The 21,509-nt window shown below is 37.0% G+C and overlaps 1 protein-coding gene across 13 annotated transcripts in view; it reads left to right on the forward strand.

Annotated features, from left to right (window-relative positions):
- Positions 1–21,509, forward strand: part of TBC1D31 (TBC1 domain family member 31) — a 61,084-nt gene that overhangs the window by 38,024 nt on the left and 1,551 nt on the right. For 9 of the 13 annotated variants that reach the window (XM_057735902.1, XM_057735904.1, XM_057735912.1 and 6 more), the window contains 10 exons: positions 2,089–2,222; positions 2,541–2,720; positions 3,708–3,940; positions 4,206–4,358; positions 5,405–5,540; positions 9,360–9,452; positions 11,967–12,107; positions 13,163–13,357; positions 14,182–14,320; positions 20,897–20,992. In XM_057735902.1, coding sequence (XP_057591885.1) covers positions 2,089–2,222; positions 2,541–2,720; positions 3,708–3,940; positions 4,206–4,358; positions 5,405–5,540; positions 9,360–9,452; positions 11,967–12,107; positions 13,163–13,357; positions 14,182–14,320; positions 20,897–20,992 — 1,500 coding nt within the window. Of the gene's footprint in view, positions 1–2,088; positions 2,223–2,540; positions 2,721–3,707; positions 3,941–4,205; positions 4,359–5,404; positions 5,541–9,359; positions 9,453–11,966; positions 12,108–12,910; positions 13,072–13,162; positions 13,358–14,181; positions 14,321–14,478; positions 15,004–20,896; positions 20,993–21,509 lie in introns of those variants that run through there. The other 4 variants (XM_057735903.1, XM_057735913.1, XM_057735905.1 and 1 more) reach the window with 3 other exon arrangements.

Raw genomic sequence — 21,509 nt, forward strand, 5'->3', positions numbered from 1 at the left:
ATGCCTATTTAGGTCTTCTGCCCATTTTTTGATTGGGTTGTTTGTTTTTTTGATATTGAGCTGGATAAACTGTTTATATATTTTGGAGATTAATCCTTTGTCTGTTGATTCGTTTGCAAATATTTTTTCCCATTCTGAGGGTTGTCTCTTCGTCTTGCTTATAGTTTCCTTTGCTGTGCAGAAGCTTTGAAGTTTCATTAGGTCCCACTTATTTATTTTTGTTTTTATTTCCATTATTCTAGGGGGTGGATCAAAAAAGATCTTGCTGTTATTTACGTCAAAGAGTGTTCTTCCTATGTTTTCCTCTAGGAGTTTTATAGTGTCTGGCCTTACATTTAGGTCTTTTATCCATTTTGAGTTTATTTTTGTGTATGGTGTTAGGCAGTGTTCTAATTTCATTCTTTTACATGTAGCTGTCCAGTTTTCCCAGCACGACTTATTGAAGAGGCTGCCTTTTTTCCATTGTATATCCTTGCCTCCTTTGTCATAGATTAGTTGACCGTAGTTTGTCTCTGGGCTTTCTATCGTGTTCCATTGATCTATATTTCTGTTTTTGTGCCAGTACCATACTGTCTTGATCACTGTAGCCTTGTAGTATAGCCTGAAGTCAGGAAGCCTGATTCCACCAACTCCGTCTTTCCTTCTCAAGATTGCTTTGCCTATTCGGGGTCTTTTGTGTTTCCGTACAAATCGTAAAATTTCTTGTTCTAGTTCTGTGAAAAATGCCATTGGTAATTTGATCGGGACTGCATTGAATCTGTAAATTGCTTTCGGTAATATAGTCATTTTCACAATGTTGATTCTTCCAATCCAAGAACGTGGTATGTCCCTCCATCTGTTTGTATCATCTTTGATTTCTTTCATTAGTGTCTTATAATTTTCTGAGTACAGGTCTTTTACCTCCTTGGTTAGGTTTATTCCTAGTAGACCCTTCTTTTGCTAATTTGAGAAAGATCTTATTGTCAAAACGTGAAACCACAACTCAGTATTTAAAAAAAAAAAATCTCGGAACTTCCTAGGTGGCGCAGTGGTTAAGAATCTGCCTGCCAATGCAGGGGACACGGGTTCGAGCCCTGCTCTGGGAAGATTCCACATGCCACGGAGCAACTAAGCCCGTGTGCCACAACTATTGAAGCCCACGTGCCTAGGGCCCGTGCTTCACAACAAGAGAAGCCACTACAATGAGGAGCCTGTGCACCACAATGAAGAGTAGCCCCCTCTTGCCACAACTAGAGAAAGCCCATGTGTAGCAACGAAGACTCAACGCAGCCAATAAATAAATAAATTTATAAAAAAAAAAAATAAAAAAAATAAAATCTCAATTTAATAATTACAGGAAGCTCTGGTGGTTAGACATAGGTTCATTGAGCAAAACAAACTGGTTATCTTACTAGGGTTTTTGGAAAAGAATGTGTTGGGGGTTGCACTGGTTACTAAGTGAGAGTGAAAGTCAGCCTTAGAAGCCTCTTCAGTGGAATGGATTCTGCTTTCTATTGGCTGAGTTTCAGAGGATACTGCTGCTCCTGTCCTGATTGGTTGGTTTTCAAAGTCAAGTTTACTGAAACAAGTTGTCATTGATCAGTTAGATTTAAAACCAATCCTGGTGGCTGCCTGTTACAATGGCTGTAGAACAGTCTTTTCCCAGAAGTGAGACTCTTTAATTAGGTATGAATTTTAGTAGATTTGAGGAGATTGTCATTTAACATTGATGACATTTATGGAAGACTTAAATAGGGACCTTTTTTTTAGGAGGGCCGTTTTGTTAACCAGGAGAAATCTAAATACTTGTAACACACGAGTCAGCAGGAACCAGAGCCTTATAGCTACCATCAGGAATGCTTTGGGAAGGTTTGTTTGTTTTAATTGACACTTTCTCATCGACTGCTCTGAAGCAAGGGGAAAATTTCTATAAACCTAAAATACTATGGTAACATGATGGAGTTTTAAAGTCAATTGTTCTGGAATTTAAAGAGTTATGCTTTATTAGTGGGCATGTTGAGGACATAAAGAGTGGATACATTTAAGAACTGCACAGCCCTTTGATGATATAGAAAGGTAAAGATAAATTTTCAATTTTTTTCTTCATAGTCAATTGGTGTCAACACTGGTTTGAATATTTCCCTAATCCTCCCATCAATATTCTTAGCATGATAGAAAATGTTTTGGCATTTCATGACAAGGAACTCCTGCAGCACTTCATAAATCACGATGTAACTTCCCAGGTAAGAAGTGTAAGGTTTTTAGAATAACATAACTTATTTTGGAAGCTAACATTGGTTCTGGTATAAATAAGAGAGTATTTTCTTGAAAGAATATAATAAACATACTACTGTTATCCTTTTAACAGTATTCCATTTTTTTTTCTTCATTAAACTGCTTTCCTGAAAGTCTGTAAAGATGAGCCCATATTGGAATAGTTCTTTTCATAACTATGTTCTGAATATAATTATTTTAGTATCTAAACCAAACATGAGCGTATTAGCAGTGGCTGTTAGGACTTCTCCCTCGAGAACTAACACACTTTTTCTTATTTCTTTTAGCTGTATGCATGGCCTCTTCTTGAAACTGTGTTCTCAGAAGTACTGACCAGAGAGGAGTGGCTAAAATTATTCGATAATGTCTTTTCCAGTCGTCCCTCCTTCCTCCTGATGACAGTCGTGGCCTACAACATATGCTCCAGAGCTCCTCTGCTCAGCTGTAATCTGAAGGATGATTTTGAGGTACATATCCTTGTTCTTAAGTAGTGGTTCTCAAATGTCATTTATTTCCATTAAAAATCCATTTATTTATTGAGTACCTACTGTGTGTCAGGTACTGGTGCCTGGTGGTAAGAATATAGTGGAGAATAAGTTATTCCACCACATCCTGGCCCTTACGTAGCTGTAGTCAGTTGTAGCTTGACTGATAGTCCTAAAATCATAACTTCAGAGAAGCATCATGATAATATTGGAGTTTTGTGCTTTTTGCCTATTTAAAGGATGCTTAACAATTGGGTAGTTGTTTATTCTGTGCACGATCTTATCAGTGACCCAGCTGGTCTGTGCTAATCCGGATGCTTAGTCCACATGCAGAATGCTAACTACTAGAATTTTGAGGACAGTGACTGAAAGAAAGCCTCAGAGGTAGTTTTTAAAGGAAGAAGTTCTTTTGGTAACAGGATGAATTAAGTTGGTCTTGTTTGTTATTTTGTGGTTCCTATCAAATTAAACATTGTTTTTACTTCATGGTCACAAGATGCGCACATATATGCATGTATGTGCTGCATATATATTAGATTTGAGTCTGCCAGCAGAACAAGATAATGTGGAAACATGTCAGATATCTTTTTTAAATCAAGCTTATTTTCAAAGGCTACTTTAGTTTTGAATTTATTTATTTTGGATTTTGAAGAAAAAAAAATTCCAATAGAAGAATGTTTCGTTGTTGAAGCAGTCTTCTAATATAAAGGAAGCCTTCATTTTGAGTTAAAATTTTTTAAATTTTATTTCAGAATATCGTAATATGATTGTATAATTTTGTTACATTTTGAAAATATGAAACTGGATCTTCATTTTGAAACTTGGGTTACAAAAAGCTTTGGTGAATTTCCCAAAAAAAAGAAAATCCTCTTAAAGATAAATTCACATTTACATGCTTAAACTTGTTTTAGTTCTACCTGAATTGCTTTACTAGGTAAATCTCAATTTAAACACGAAGTTTTCTTACAGTATTTTTTTCACCATCGGAATAACCTGGATATAAGTGCTGTAATTAGAGAAGTTTATCATCTCATGGATGCCACACCCACTGATATTCATCCAGACAGCATGCTTGATGTTTTTGTGGCACTGACAAAAGGGCAATACCCAGTATTTAATCAATATCCAAAGTTTATTGTGGACTATCAGACCCAGGAACGGGAAAGAATAAGGAATGATGAATTGGATTACTTAAGAGAGAGGTAATCAAGGAATGGTTGTTCTCTGATAAAAACAAAATCTATTATAAATATAAACAGTTTTTATGAAAAATACCTGTATATTATTTAGTTGTATAAAATCAGAGTTTGAAGGATGGAAATATCTTTAAAGGTATTCCTGTATCTAGAAGTAAAACAATTACATGTTAATCAGGTATTCATTTTGTGTTTTGGTTGTTCTAGGACATAAATTATTATTGTTTTCTTATTTACGTTTTGTTATAATAAAAAATATTATCTACTCTAGGCAGGCAGTTGAAGACATGCAAGCTGAAGTAGACCAGCAAAGAGTTGAAGATGACGCTTGGTACCAAAAACAGGAACTGCTTCGTAAAGCTGAAGAAACAAGGAGAGAAATGCTCTTACAAGAGGAGGAGAAGATGATACAGCAAAGACAGAGGTGTGTTTAACACTTTGAAAAAAGCTGAGTTATTTTAATAATTTGTATTTCTTTCATTTTTCATTATTATGAAATTATATATAATAATATACAGTTTCACTTTATATAGCATTACCCAGCTCTGCTATTTCCATTAAGCAAATGTTTAAGTTACTAAAAAGAAATTAAATTTTTCAAAAATTTGGCATATAGTAAAATGTAATTCTAAAGCTATACTGAGTATGATATAACTTGCTCTGATTATTCAGAAGTAATACAAGATCTAAGGTACCTTGGAGGATATTGTTAGAAACGATATTTTACAGTGAACAGAAATGCCTTGCAACACAGTGCTGGGTAAATCACCTTTAGTGGAGTATAATTTTTTAAATTGTGTTTTAAACATGTCTGTGTGACCTGAAAATTGAAATATAAAATGATTTTCTCGTTGTGCATGTATACTTTGGAGGACAGGGGAAGGAGTATTAAGTGCTTATTCAATAATATGTTAATAGGCAAAATGTTTAAATTTGTTAAGAATATGGGATGACCATTGAGACCAAGGCTAATTGTTGGGAAAATCACTTCTATGAGTGTTTGTTGATTCTTATTTTTGGATAATATATTTTATGAAACAGATTTCTGGTGTGGGTTAAAAAAATTACTGAAGTGAGCCATTAGCCTTCTAAAATTCTAAAAAGAATAAGCGTACATAATCTTCGGTAACGTTAGAGTATTTTTTCGGCATTCTTTTCTCAGATAAAGGATGTCAGTTGTATTGAGGTGACCTGAGTAGTAGACCTGTTAAAGGGAATTTTTGAGTGTGAAGAAATAGCCAGTTGCATGTGGATTTGTCATTTTCATGAATGCAGACTTGTTTTGTAATTGAGCATTTTTCATTTATATTTTATAAAAACAGCCATTTTATGATGATACCAGTTTAAATTGGGAAAGCAGACCAAAATAGGTGGCAGTCCTTTCAATGTTGTGAAACATAGTATTTTTCTCTTTAAATATATATTGGGAAATGATTTTATTTATTCCTTTTGATGTATTTTGTGTTTAAGACTAGCTGCTGTGAAAAGAGAGTTGAAAGTAAAGGAAATGCACTTACAAGATGCTGCAAGAAGGCGTCTACTGCAGCTTCAGCAAGATCAACATGAAATGGAGCTAAGAAGAATGGATGATGAACTTGAGAGAAAGGTTTATTATTCTTAGTTCTCATATATTATCTCCATTTACTCTCACTTAAATGTAATGAACACCTTCAAGTTAAATATTATTCCTAGAGTTCACGATGGATACTGAGTAGCTTCTTTAGTTTTATGTAATTTTCTCCCCCAGCTTTTATTTTCTTTTGTATTTCATTAATGGCTAAATATTTTAGAAATGCGAGGAACATGAGTCAAATTGATGAGTGTCCTTGATGACTGTTTCTTTTAGAGAAATGTCAATTAACCATGAAGTTAATTGTGAAGTAAGGGAAATACTCCTTTTTAATATAAAAATTTACACATCACCAGTCTAAAAAGATTTCCTTCATAAAATATATGGAGTTAAAAATGGACCTTCTCCACTCTTTTTTCATCCCCAGAGATAAATTATTTTAAAATGGTTATATATCTTTCTCTTTTTTATGATTGCATAGTATTCCATTATATGGACATGTCATAGTTTACGTAACTAATCCTTTGCTGTTGGACATTTAGGTTGTTTGCAGTATTCTGCTGTACAAAACAGTGCTAGAGTGTATAAAAACAGTTGATTGAACTTGGTGCACCCCCAAAAAAATTAAAAAAAAAAAAAAAACCAGTGCTAGATTGTACATTCTTGGTACACATCTTTGAGTACTTGCACACATGTTTTTGTTGAGTAAACTCCATGGTGTGCCAAATTGTCCTCCAAAAATGAATCCACTTAAGGTAGTTTAAGAATATAAGAGTACCCATACCCTAGTCAATTTGGAGCACATCAGTCTTAATTTTTGCCAGTCTGATAGGTGATAGGTGAAAAATGGTTTTGTTTGTTTGTTTGTTTGTTTGTTTTGTTTTTTGCTAGTGATGTAAACTGTCTCTTCATTTATTTATCTTCATTTGTAGAACTAAAAGTTGCCTATCAATCATTTCTCCATTTTCCTACCAAGTTATTCTTTTATCATTTGGGGCAGCATTGTCCAATAGAAATATGATGTGAGCCACATAGGTAATTTTAAGTTTTCTAATGGCCAAGTTAAAAAAGTAAGAAGAAACAGATGAGATTAATTTTAATATTTAACTCAATATATTTGAAGTGATCACAGTATGTAATTAGTGTAAAGACATTGTCATTGAGATGTTTTACCTTTTGTTTGTACTAAGTCTTTGAAACCTAGTAGTCAGTTTATACTTGCAGCACACCTCAATTAAGACTAGTCACATTTTAAGTGACTCAACAGCTATATGTGGCTATAGTGGCTGCCTCACAGCATAGGGTCAGGGCATAAATCCTTTTGTCTGTTGAGAATCTTTTTCTTGGTCTGTGTTGCTTGTTCCTAAGAATGTTTGCATTGTCTTTTTTTCATCATGCAAAATATTTTCATTTTCGGATAACCAACTTCATTAGTGTTTTATGACTTCTAGGTTTTGTGTCATGTTTATTAACCTTCCCATTTAAAGTTATATTACCACTTATGCCTGTTTTCTTCTAGTTTTGTGTTTGTTTTTTTTTTTTAACTTTGATTATCTTAAGGGTCAGCATGTTATTGTGCACTAGCAAATCTGATCCACCACCTGTTTTGCAAGGCTTATGAGTTAGAATGGTTTTAACATTTTCAATGGTTAAAAAAAAAATCAAAATTTAATATTTCATGACATGAAAATTATATTAAATTTTTTAAAACATATAAAATTCAGATTTCAGTGACCCTAAATAGTTTCTTTGGAAAACGGTCACACTTATTTGTTTGCATATTTCTTTGGCTGCTTTTGCACTACAACGGCAGAGGTGAATTGGACACAAACTACGTCCCACAAAGCCTAAAGTATTTAACTCTGTGACCCTTTACAGAAAAAGTTTGCCAACCCCTGATGTGTCTGCAAATTGAATGTAAGGAATAAGTTAGGGACCAAGCTTACTTCTTTCCAAAGGCAAGTCAGTTTTCCCAACAGCATTTGTTGAATATTAGCAAAGTCATTTGTCAGCTGATGGTTTTAAATGTTCAGTTCCCTTATTAATTTCATCTCCTCCTTTGCTGTCTATTCCTAAGCCAGTACCACAGTTTGAATAACACCTATGTAATGCTTTACTAATTAGCAGGGCTAATTAACACAGTTAGTCTGCCTTTTCGGTTTTCTTCAGTATTCTCAAATGTTCATCATTTCAAATAGACTTTGAAAATTTTCTCCCTCCCTCAGTCTCTGAATGCCCCCATCCTGTTGGAATTTTTATTAGGGTTGCATTGAATTTATAAACTAATTTGGGAGTTTCAAACTTGCTTTTGATAAAATAAATGTTTAAAAAAATTTTTTAAGATTTCAATTCATCTATATTAATAATCTATTATCTCAATAGTATGAGTTAATACTTTTATTTAAAGCCAATTAATTTTACATTGGTTTTTAAAATCCATGATTTCTTTTATTTAGTGAATGAGGTTGATAATTCATTATTCTAGAAAGTCTATGTTCTTCTCCAAAAGTATTAGAGGCTTACAACTCTGATCTCTTTATTCCAAACCCCTTTGAGATAGTGAAAAGCAGTTTTTTTGGTGAAAGAATCCTGTCAAGTCCTTTCAGTGGCATGACCTGGCCTCTGCCTCCCCTTCCAGCCTCCTGCCCTTCCATCTCCCTGGTGCAATAGTAAGCTCTGACCCTGCTAAACTGCAGAAGCTTCTCTACTCACCATTCAGGCACCAGCAGGAAAGACTGCTTGAGTCCAAAGTGACGCATACAAGTGACACAGACATCTGTTAGCAGCTAGCAAAGTTGATCTGTTTTGCTCTGGTACATAGCTGTTTGTATCTCTGAAAATTCATAAGCAAAAGAGCTTCTGTAATTGAAATTCTAAAACGTTTCCTCCACCCCTTAGCATTGTAACTGCTCGTGCTTCATCAACTCAAGTATCCCCCCCCCACCTTTGAGCTAGCTATTTCTCAAGAACCTCTAAGTTTAGCTGGTTTTCATTCTGTGTTTTTTTTACTCCTTGGATGTGTATCCTTGCACATCCCAGTATATTCTCATTTTTACTGTTTGTTTCTCTGATTATATGTATTTGGCGGTTTGTCTCCAGTATCTAATACTTTGCCTTATGTGTGCAAGTAGTAATGCAGTCATTAACTGTTTACTGGTTAGTAGAAATGATTAGGTTAGATGCCTAATGGGTTATAGTTTGTTTTGTTTTGAAACACATACCGTGTTATTCTCACTGCTAAAAAATGAGCACTTAAGGCAGCCAAGTATTTAAGATAGTTCCCAAGCTTCTCTCTCTAAAGAGTGCCTGGTCCAAAGTAATCAAATTTTGGAGAAAGGTAAGCTTTAAATTGGCCAAGTCCAAGCAGGGCACATACAGGTTGAATTGTCCACAGTAAATTTCAACTTGGAGTTACTAGTTGCCAAACCAAACCAAATTTAGAAAAGTATAAAAGTGTAATCAAAAAGAACATTAAATAAATGTTATATCAAATACAATTAAACATTTTATATTTTTATCCACTGTGAATTTAAATTGCTCAAGTTTTTCTAACTCATAATCTGACTAGTGTAATATGGAAAGAACTGCCATCTGTTCTCCCAGTCTGGGTAGATGAGCATATGGTAATTGTGCTTTCTTTTTTAGAAAATTACGCTTAACTTTAACTCAGACAGTATTTCTAGATTCCACCGTGAATGTTAATAGATTGGCAGTTACTCTGGTTTCAGAAACCCAATATCTGTTATTTTAAATGCATTTAGTGGGTTGTTCATATTACAAGATTACTAAATCTATTAAACAAAAAATATTTGGGGGAATTATTTTTGGTATTCACAATTTGTTATTTGGCCATAGGTACATATGAGAGATCGAGAAATTGCTGCCACGGCCAAAGACCTAGAAATGAGACGCCTGGAACTTGAATCACAAAAAAGACTTTACGAGAAGGTATAAATCAACAATTTCCAATATGGGAAAAACTCTTTAGAATGTATTTATTCAATGCTTTTTAATGTTCATTTTATTTGTTGTTGTTTTTTTCCAAGAAGAGTATAGTGTTATCCAGGATTGTAAGGTAGCCAGAATGTCTGAATGCAAAGTTTGTTGTAATTCTTTAATTCATGTTTCTCTTAACAACTTAGTCTAGTGTCTGAAGCACCAGATGTAAGCCCCAGATTCTGCCTCAGGATCTTTTACTAACTTACTGAGTTTTCTTATATCTGTGTATAGTGACTGCAAAATTAACCCAGTACTTCACAAGGATCTTACAAGATAAAATCAGACAAGAACTGTAAAGCACTTTAAATTTGAACCTTCTGGAATCAAATCAGCAAGTACTACCTTAGCACATATAATTCAGTTTCCAAGGCATTGGAAAAGGGAACTTTGTTACTGCTGTAAATATTTATTATTGGGAAAAAGCACTGTGTTACTCATTTATTTAATGTTGAAAGCATAAGTTTTCACTTCCATCAGACCTCTTTCAGTCAGATTGAGTTGCAAATTAGTGATACCTGCAAAGATGTAACAGGGAACATGCATGTGACTGCTTGTTGTTCACATGAAATAAGATTTAAAACAGCGTCCATCCGTAACTAAAGCACTAAGCTTCTACACCTGAGCCCCAGGAAGTTACACTGTCTCCTATGATTTTGCATTAGAATTCATTCATTTCAACTAAGCTTAAGGTTGTTTTTTTACTATCTCTTCTTTGGAGGGGGTGGAGTGGTGGCACCAGGGGATGTGATTTCAGAATTAACAGAAAATTTGCAAGAAAAATACTAAGAATTTCCAAATGTTTTTCTCTCAGATTCTCAAATATTAACATTTTGCTGAATTTGCATTATCTTTCTCTGTCCATACGCACACACGTTTTTTTCCTGAACTAAGTTGCAGAGGTGATGCTCTTTTATCCCTGAATACGTCATTGTATATTTTCTACAAGGAATCCTTACTACATAATCACAGTACAATTGTCAAAATCAGGAAATTAACATTATCTATTGTATAAACCGTATTGACATTTTATCAATTGTCCTAAAAAAATGTCCTTTAGAGCAAAAGGACATTAAGATAATCCATCCGTTTCAGTTGTCCTGCCTCTTTATTCTCCTTGAAGTTGGAACCATTCCTGACTCGTCTTTATATTTTATGACATGTATATTTTTGAAGTGTATAGGCCAGATATATTGTAGAATGTTCCTCAGTTAGCATTTATTTACCTGATGACTAATGTCAAACATCTTTTCATATGTTCATTTTCTAATTTTATATCTTTGGAGATCATGTGGTTAATGTCTATTTAAAGCATGGAGGGCCATAGTTTCTTGATTTTTATTATATCATGTAATTTTTTTTTGTTGAAAACTAGATATTTTAGATAACAGGACAGTTCTGGAAATCAGATTCTCTTCTCTCCCCAGGGCTTCTTGTTTCTTTGCTTAGTGACATTCCTGAATTAATTCTATAAAGTAATCTTTGTCATGCACGTAACCACGGACGTCTCTACTTTGGTAGCTGGGTGACTGGACAGAGATTCCCTTAGATCCCTTGAACCATGAGCCTCAGTCTTTGCCGAGGGGCTCTGTGTGCATCATGTTGGGGCACATGTCCAGCACTCAGTTGCAGTGTTGAACTCAGATTTCACTTCCTGATTTTACAAAACCTCAGTTCACCAGAGTTGAGAGTTTAGGACCTTCTCAGGTCTGAGCATTCACACAGCCATTGGTATGCACACATTTTTACATAGGCATATGACCTTCTAAAGTCCCAGGAATCTGTTGGAGCTTTTCAAAGCACTGCTGTAAACATCTAATTCCCCAGCTTTTCCTCCAAAGCTTTTTGATTGGCCTTTTGTTTGCTCTGTGATCCACTGCCTCAGACAGTCATGATGGTCAACAGTTTCCCCTGGTTGTTTTCAGCAGGCATCCCCAGGGAAAAGCTATAGGTGAGTTCTGAGTCAGGTCAAATAACAATAGCCTTGAAAGTGGCATCTTCCAAGTCAAATGATGACAGTTCTCTGGGAATGGGAGTTTGAAGGACCTCCAGCTCCAGTTGCCCCCTCCATTGGCTGCCAGGCTAATGCTTTTCAAAGCTAATGACAGAGCTTAGTGGTGGCATGGAATAGGAGTAATACAAGTTTTAAAAGTTAGTCTTTCTTACTAAGATTCAGCCATTTTTATAAATAAATGCTCCCCAGATTGCTGTAAGCCTTCAGTTAATTTCCAGAGTTCTGAAAAAGTTTATTTGCCAGTGATCTCAGTGCTTTTATAGATGAGAGAATTTTCAGAGGTACTTACTCTTATTTCCACTGATGTCACCACTGTTTGCTTTTTACTTTGAAAATTAGATGATTACAGTTTTAGTATTCTGAAAGAGAGGAAAGCCATTTTTGTGTTCTGGCATTATTATTATACAGATTGGTGATTTTTTTTTTTTTTTTACAAATTATTTCTTTAACAGAATCTCACTAGAAATCAAGAAGCTATTGCAAAAGAAGTGAGAGAAGATGCAGATGCCTATAGACAAAAAGTGGATCTTGAAGAACACATGTTTCATAGACTGATAGGAACAGATCAAACTCAGAACCAGAAAACTCAGAAGGTAAAAATATGATACATTTAGTGTGGGGGGGGGTGCGGGGGGGGGGCAGGATTTCTATCTGCCATTCTTTTAAAAGAAGGAATTCAATATTGAACTCTGTAAAGTTAATTCGTTTCTTTACTTCAGTTATCACAATTCCTAGACACTCACATTATTTTATTTATAGGTTACTTCATTGACAGCCATGTACATTGCGTGTTTTATACTCTTTGAGAATTTTAAGACTTGGAAGAAAATACAAAGGAAATAATAACTTTATAAATTATAGTGTCCTACATTGTTAAGTCTCAGAAATTATCCCTGAGTAGATTAGTTGCAGAACATCAGGTCTCTGCCTCGTATATAAGCCAGCATTTCCAAAGTGTATTCTGTAGAATATCAATAACTAGTATTAAATAAAATGGGGATGACAGGTGTTGAAAATGCTGTCTTAAAGTTAGGTTTCTTCATGCCAAATTTGAGGATATGGTACACTGAATCTTTGAGAAATTTTCTTAAACTTATTTTATAGAATTTCTTTGAGTATCCTTTCAGAAGTGCTGGCTTAAATGAAGTGAAAGAGAATTTGAGGCCTTCAGGAAAGAACTTTGTCTGTTATCTCTTTAACGAAATGTTAAGTGGTCTGCAGCAGGGCCTGTAAGATTTCCTTATCTTCTCTTCTGTCCCTTGGGTGTTCCCTCCAGAATATCCCTTTTTTTTCCCTCCCCCTTATAGGCTTTTGTCCAGTCTGTAAGAATACTTTTTTCTGACTCCTTTTCAAAGGATTGAAACATGGAAATTGTTTAATTGTACCCATTCCTTAGCCTGGAAGTTCTCAACCTTGGCTATAAGTTAGAACCACCTGAAGAGCTTTCTAGGAGTACCAGTATTCAGCTGCTCCAGAGATGGATTTAGTTGGTTTGTGGTGGAGCCTGGACATCGGTTGTTTTAAACACTGAGGTGATGCTAATGTGCAGCCAGGACGGTGAGCATCCGCCCTGCACACTTGGGTACGTTGAATGGACCATATTTTACGTAGTCTGACCTTGTTTCTGAAATTTATGAATTTTTCTTAGTTAATTGAAGAAAACTTGGCAAAAGCTGAAGAAGCATGTCTAAATACCGACTGGCGAATTCAAGCTTTACATAGACAAAGATGCAGTGATCTACACCAAAATGAATGTTACCAGGAAATAGCCAAACTCCTTCAGAAAAACAGAAAAAAAGAAATGGAAGTATTAAATGCAATGATGGAGGGGGAAACTAAAAAGGTAAGAATGATGTTATAAACTTATTATTAATCACTTAAATCTTGTAATAGTACATTATCAAGTGGCAAAAGCATCAAACCAAATAGTTTTTGTTTGAAAAGATCTTAAAGATGATCTAATTTTAATAGGTATTGCTCAGAGAAGAAGTCCAATGTTGACTAAGTGTCTTTTCCAGCTACATTAGTGTCTCAACTTCCCAGCTTCCTGTATTTGTTCTAGTTGATTGTTAGTATAAAAAATTAGGTAAATTAAAGTAGTAACACTATACAAAGTAAAAGACTTTGAACAGTTAGGAATTCTACATAGCTACTAGTAAAAATAAATACATAAATAAATAATAACTATAAGCAAGATAGAAATATTTTTCTTTTTCACATGAAAAGTCTGGAGGTAGGCAGTCCAGGGTTGTTATCCTGGCTCCAAGGTCACCAGGAAAACTGCCTCCTTCAACCTTTCTGCACTACTTTCTGGAGTTACTTCTTTCATTCAAGGATACCTTTCTGTCCATTCATTTTAAAAACTCAGTCCCATAAGATTTGAGATCTGAAATGTGTTGAGATGAGTTGCTATTTCAGTGATAGTTGGGACCTATGTGTGCACATGTGGTGCTCTGAGGCACTGAGTGGTAGGGACGTCCGAAGTGCCTCTGCTTGCAAGATTCTTTACCAGCCTTGAGCCAAGACAGGCACCCAAATTACCTAATACCAAATAAATCCTAGGTTTTTGGAAGTATAGAGTAGAGGAAACAAAAGGGGCTTACTCCACTGTAGGAACTTGCATTAGCACAATTTTTATGTGATTTTTTTTCATTTATTTGTATTTAGTGGCAGGAAGCTGAAGAAAAAGACTTTCATTTGAAATCAGAAAAGAAAGCTGCTGCTCTTTCAGATGCATCTAGAAGGTGGTTCCTAGAGAAGGAGACACATGATGCGTTAGAGCACACTCACCATGCATATAATAAAGGTGAGCCTACGTGAATGCTTCTCTGTCCCTTCATGGTGTTACACACTCATTCATTTAGTGTGGTCTCGTCCATGCATAAATCCTTGAGATGTATTTTGGTATTTGCAGTCAAATTATTGCTCAGCTATAAGGTAATCAAGTTACTGTTTTTTGATCAGGAAGAGTGGGCTGCAGAGGTTGGGCTGTTGGAAAAGAAAAAAAAGCTTCAATCAAGAAAAATTTCTCAGCCATCCTATAGAATTGTTTTATTCCATGCTTCATGGTCCTTGGCATCCCCTTAATGTACTAGAATATGATTTGTTCCCAAAGTGCTGTGTATCTAGTTAATTTTAGTAAAAATGTGTGTTTGCCAATAGCTGGTCCTCAGAACAACTGTAGGTAGCACAAGGAAACTTATTATAGGATCTAATCAAACATTAGGTTTTGGTGCAAGGCTTACAGTGACATTCAATGAAAAAAATCAAAATTATAATTTAAAATTCTTGGGAATTCCCTGACAGTTCAGTGGTTAGGACTCAGTGCTTTCAGTGCCATGGCCTGGGTTCAATCCCTGGCCGGGGAACTAAGATCCCATAAACCACAAGGCACAGCCAAAAATAATAATAATAATTTAAAATTCTAAAATAGAGTACAGATACAGGGAAATTGTATTTTACTGTATAGCTTGTATTGTTTGTCTTTTATAAAATGTGTATGTATTACTTTTTAAAATAGCCTTATTGATATGTAATTCACATGCCATACCATTCACTTATTAAAAGTATATATATAATTCAATGGTATTGTATTACTGTATATTAAATATATTCAGAGTTGTGCAGCCATCACCACGATCAATTTTAGAACACCTTCAGCACCTCCAAGTAAACCCCATGCCCGTTGGCAGTCATTCCTCATCTCCTGCCACTCCCCCCAGCCCCTGGCCACCACTAATCTACTCCTGTCTCTGCAGCTTTGCCTATTCAGGAAATTCTCTCATTGCAGTGGCTTCTCTTGTTGCAGAACACAGGCTCTAGGTGCGTGGGCTTCAGTAGTTGTGGCTTGAGGGCTCTAGAGTGCGGGCTTAGTAGTTGTGGTGCACGGGCTTAGTTGCTCCAAGGCATGTGGGATCTTCCCAGACCAGGGATCGAACCCGTGTGTCCCCTGCATTGACAGGCAGGTTCTTAACCACTGCACCACCAGGGAAGTCCCTGTTCCACATTTTATGTATCCATTCATCCACTGATGGACATTGAGTTGTGTCCACTTTCAGGTTTTTATGACTAATGCAGCTCTGTGCATTACCTTTGTAATTATTTTTGTAGTGCCCAAATTTGAAAAGCAAAAACAGAGGTTAGATGCTATCATTTAATTACTTTTGAAACCCCTCATTACTTCTCATGGTTTTGAGTTTAGGTCCCAAATAGCACCCGGAGCCCTTGGGGGAAGCAGGGAGCAGAAAGTCACAAATTAAATGTGTAAAACCTGCTTACAGAAGACACTGTCCACTGGAGCTGCCACTTCTCCCGAACCCCGTCACACTCACCCCAGCATTAGAAAGGAAAAAATTTGAGGCTTTTCGAGAACCTATGAATTTAGAAATAGAAAAAGGGAAGAAACTGCAAAGAGCTCCCCGCATCCATAGTCTTCCTACGTGTTGGCCCTTCCACCTCCATGGTGTCCTCCTGCCATGTTACCTACATTTTTTCAACGTTCCTAAATTTCACCAGTAAGAGAATTTGTTTAATCATCATCCATTTTTCAAAAGGCAAATGTGTGAGGATGTGATCATTGCCTTAATCAGGGTGTGTAGATTAAATCCATGTAATTTAACCCTTTTAAAACTGGGGGAGAATCAGCTATAATTAGGACAACAGCATTTTGATTGGAGGTGTTCGGCACTGATTTGTCACTCAGAGCCTAGAAGCAACGCATCAGGGAGTAGGAAGCAGATGAGTGTGCCAACAACAGATTATTTAAATTTTTGCTTTGTGTCAATCGTTATTAGCAATGGGGAGGAAATTCCTGTTGTTTCCCAGGAAACAGAACCTTCTGGACAATGTGAATGGCCCTTGTTGCCCCTAAAATCCCAGGCCTATAAACTTAAATCAAAGCTGAAGAGCGAAGTCTTATAAAATTAGTCCAGATTTTTAATGGGCAAAGGATTTGGACAGTTCTCCAAAGAAGATATACAAATGGCCGATACACATATGAAAAGCTGTTCAGCTTAAATTAGTCGTTAGGGAAATACAAATCAAAACTACATGAGAGGGACTTCCTGGTGGCACAGTGGTTAAGAATCCACCTGCTAATGCAGGCGACACGTGTTCCATCCCTGGTCAGGGAAGATCCCACATGCCACAGAGCAACTGAGCCCTTGAGGCACAACTGCTGAAGCCCGTGCGCCTAGAGCCCGTGCTCCACAATAAGAGAAGCCACCGCAATGAGAAGCCTGTGCACTGCAACGAAGAGTAAGCCCCCGCTCACTGCAACTAGAGAAAGCCTGCACGCAGCAACAAAGACCCAACACAGCCAATAAGTTTAAAAAAAAAAAAAAAAAAAAAAACTACCTGGGAAAAAATTAAAATATAATGCAATAAGATACAGCTTCACCATCAGCAGCATGGATGTAATCCACTAACAAGTGAGGGCGGGGAATCAGAGGAACTGGAACAGTGCTGGTGGGGATGTGACTGGTGCAGCCACCCTCAGAAACAGTCTGGCAGTGCCTCAGAAGGTTAGACGTAGAGAGGCTATAGGACCCAGCAGTTCTACTCCTAGGTGTACACCCAAGAGAATCGAAAACATTGCTACAAAAACTTGTAATTGAATGCTCACAGCATCATTATTCTTAATAGCCAAAAAGTAGAAACAACCCAAATATCCGTCAGATGAGGAATGGATAAACAAAACATGGTCTGTCCATACAGCGGAGTCTTATTTAGGGATAGAGAGGAGTTAACTACTGATCATGCTACAGGATGGATGAACCTTGAAAACCTTATGCTGAGTTAAAGAAGCTGGACCAAAAGGCCACATGTTATATGATTCTATTCATGAAATGTCCAGAATAGGCAAATCTGTAGAGGCGGAAGGGGGTTAGTGATTTGTGGGTGGGAGGGTAGGCGAGTGGGCTACTAGTAGGTGTGGGGTTTACTTGAGGGATTATGAAAATGTTCTAGATCTAGTGGTGGTGATGACACAACTCTAAGTCTGTTAAAAACATGAAATTGTACCCTTTAAAAGGGTGAATTTTGTGGTATGTGAATTATCTCAGTGTAATTTTTTTTAATGACATTAGTAAATGCTGGCTGCCAGGTAGGGCCATTGGACCAGGTTTTAAAGTGACTGGGCCTTGAAGAGCTTGGAGCAATGGGAGGACATTTGCGGGAGGGAGGACTTCATGGTGTGGTGCAGGAGCCCAGGCTGGACGACGGGAATGCCAGGTCCTAGTCCCAGCCTCGTGGTGAATAAAGACAGGGTTTAAACAAACTTAGCCAGTCACTAAGTTATGCACCTCTGGTTAGCTTATTTACCCAATGGTGTTTCATTTGTGTTTATTAAGACATGTTTACTGGTCTGCAGTTTCCTCATTTGTAAAATGAGAAGATTATAGACTAGGTGATCTTTAATTTTGTTACAGTTCTAACATTATATTACATCATTTTCTAACTACTTATGGTTTGTGAGCCTCTCTGAGGATCTCTCCTAGAAACACCATTTTCCTGTATCATTTTTGTGGATTCACCAACCAGAAGCCTCCGTGAACTCCCCTTGTATGAGATAGAACTTATTAAAAATAATTAATCAGTGGCAGAGACTTGCCTGTCGTGGTAGTTCAGGTTAGGCCAGCTGGAGCAAAGAGCTTCTGGACAAGGATGGTTAAAGACATCAGTGAAGAAGGTAGTGATGGGAACCCGCAGTGCCAGGCTGAGCAGGTGGGCTTCATCCTGCTTCATCCTGTTTACCAGCCTGGCTGCACAGCGGAATGGCCTGTGGCAGACAGTGTATAGGGCTTGCCTCCCGGGCATAGAACATGGTTAGGGAAAGGAAGGAAACTTAGTTTGTACCTTTTTGTTCCTTTTGAATTTTGTGAGGTACGTGTAATACCACTTGAGTAAATAAATAATTTTAAATAATAAGAATCAACTTGGGGGCTTTAAAGTAAATATATTAAATGAAGGAAAAGAGCAAGTCACAATACAAAAGGTATAGAAAAGAACTTTCACTTTTTTAGTGTATTATTTATATGTGCAAATTTGTTATAATTAGCCAGTGACTGGCAATTTTTTGGTTCATTACATATTTTTTTAAAGAAACCAAAACATACTCAGGACCTCACATTTAATTCTGTAGATCTAACAAACTGGAAAGCTAGGTTTTTGTTCTAAAGTTTCACAGGCGAATCTGCTCAAGTGTTTGAAATGTTGCTATAAGCAAAGGGCGGGAACCATTGGCTGTTTGACATTTACAACACAGCCGTTTAATTCATCCTCCCAAACAGCCGTGGGCAGGATGGATTTAGGAGAACAGATGAGAGACAAGGAACTGGGAGATCTCAGATTTGGAAGCATCTGATATGTGAATCATCTCTGCAGCATTGCAATATTGGTTATCCAGCCTATGCCAGAACACTAACAGAGCTGGCGAGCTCATCACCTTATTCCATTTTATGCCAGGATTTTACTTAAAAGTTGTTTCTTCCTTATGTAAAGTTGAATCAGCTTTTCTTTTTGTAAATCCTCTCATTAAAGACTGTTCTCTGATCAGAATGGCCATCAAGGGGCTTCCTAGGTGGCGCAGTGGTTAAGAATCCGCCTGACAATGCAGAGGTCACGGGTTCGATCCCAGCTCCAGGAAGATCCCACATGCCGCGGAGCAACTAAGCCCGTGTGCCAAAAAAAAAAAAAAAAAAGAATGGCCATCAAAAAAGTCTACAAATAAATGCTGGAGGTGTGGAGAAAAGGGAACCTTCCTCCACTGTTGGTGGGAATATAAATTGGTACAGCCACTATGGAGAACAGTATGGAGGTTCCTTAAAAGACTAAAAACAGAACTACCATATGGCCCAGCAATTCCATTCCTGGGCATAGTTCCAAAAAAGCTGAAAACTCTAATTCGAAAAGATACATGTACCCTAATGTTCATTACAGCACTATTCACAACAGCCAGGACATGGAAGCAACCTAAATGTCCATCAGCTAATGAATGGAGGAAGAAGATGTAGTACATATACACAATAGAATATTACTCAGCCTTAAAAAAGACCGAAATAATGCCATTTGCAGCAACACGGACTCACCTAGAGATTATCATACTAAGTGAAGGAAGCCAGACAAAGACAAATCATATGATATCACTTATATGTGGAATCTAAAAAAATGATACAACTGAACTTATTTACGAAACAAACAGACCCACAGACAAGAAAACAAGCTTCTCGTTACCGAAGGGGGTGAGAGGGATAAATTAGGAGTATGGGATTAACAGATACACACTACCATATATAAAATAGGTAAACAACAAGGACCTACTGTATAGCACCAGGAACTATGTTTAGTATCTTGTAATAACCTAGAATACAAAAGAATCTGAAAAAGAATACATAACTGAATCACTTTGCTCTACACCTGAAACTAACACAACATTGTAAATCAACTACAATTAAAAAAAAAACCTATCCTCCGGAGCAATGCAGATTACACTTACCACCTCTGCCACATGATAGCCCTTCAGATATTTAAAGATGACTCTCATATACCATTCCCTGACACCAGTTCAAATTAATCATTTGGTAATTAGTCACGTTGTCTTGATGACTCATTGAGCTGAAACGATGAATTAAAACCATTAGCTGAAGCTCTTGAGCCCAGGTGAAAGGCAGGAATCATCTTCATGAGTCAGTGTGACCCCAGCAGTCTGGGCCTGACTCATGCAGGCTTGGACCCTGGTGACGGGAGTAGAAAGGAAGAGACATCCTAAGTGACATTAGGATGAAAAAAATCAAGAAGACTCTGATGTCTTATTGGATGTAATCTGTAGGAGTTAGGAAACAGTAAAAACACAGCTAAAGGGTGAGTATAAATTTTGAAAAGGGGACTGACAATAAAAAAAAAAAAAAAATAGGCACCGGTTAGCTGTGGATCACTGCCATGCTTCCTACTCTAAGACGTCCAGGTAAAACTTGCCTGTTGCTGCTTCTGGTTTGCTGTATGTTGTGATCAGGCCCTTCCTGGTTAAAGCCAGCAGTGATCAGCTCACAGTTGTTCAAAGAAGGCTTGCTAATCATATTTATAGTCTCTCCCAACAGATGTTTGGGATCTCTTTACTAACACCTGTGTTTTTCAGTTGTTTGTTGGCATTTTGTTTTAGCTAAAGGTGTTTTTAAAGTACTTTACCAAGACTTCAGCTCAACTCTTAATTCTCTCTAACTTTACTTGCCTTGCCTTTTGAATGGTGACAGCATTCTTCCCAGAATAGAAAAGTAAGGGGCTTTTTAATCCTTAGCAATTTTAATTTACTAGGGACCATTTGGAATCAATAAAGGCTTTCTGTCTACTCCCAAACATTCTCTTTACTTTTTCACTTTTATAACAGCAGTGCCCAGGTGCCGAGATGAACGAGTCGCCCCAAGCTGTTTGCCTAGAACCTCACAGTTAAACGGCATTTCTGACATGGAGTCCTTGACACAGGGTAAGTCAATGAACAAGAAAGATGTCTTCTATCATGTTAGATTTAGCAATATTTAAGCAAGATTGTGGCTTAAGTTATATTTATAGCACGTCGAAACCATTTTCCCAGGGCATTGATCATGGAAATCCTACAGTGGAGGCAGCAAGATTCTCAAGTTTCCAGCTGGGGAAAACTGGGTCGGACCGAACCCCAAGTAAAGAAAGTTTGCCAAATATCATTAATGCGACTGTGTCTTTAGCACCAGCACCGCTGCCCAAAACAGTTGGAGGCTCCAGTGGAAGTCAGGTCCATCTCTCACTAAATTCATGATATTTGTAACTTTTTTTTTTTTTTACATCCTTGTGAAAAGAAAATCTCAGGATTACTTTTCAAAGCTATTACATATTTGAATTTTCTCAACTTTTCTGGGCTGAGCTGCCTGCAACAACCATTGGAAACGTGTCTGCTCTGGGCCTGAGATGCTGCGGGGCGGCTCGCTCAGAACTGCTGAGGGCAAATGGCTCCATGCTGATGTGTT

This window comes from Hippopotamus amphibius, chromosome 5, assembly GCF_030028045.1.
Source record: "Hippopotamus amphibius kiboko isolate mHipAmp2 chromosome 5, mHipAmp2.hap2, whole genome shotgun sequence".
Classification (NCBI taxonomy): Eukaryota; Metazoa; Chordata; class Mammalia; order Artiodactyla; family Hippopotamidae; genus Hippopotamus; species Hippopotamus amphibius.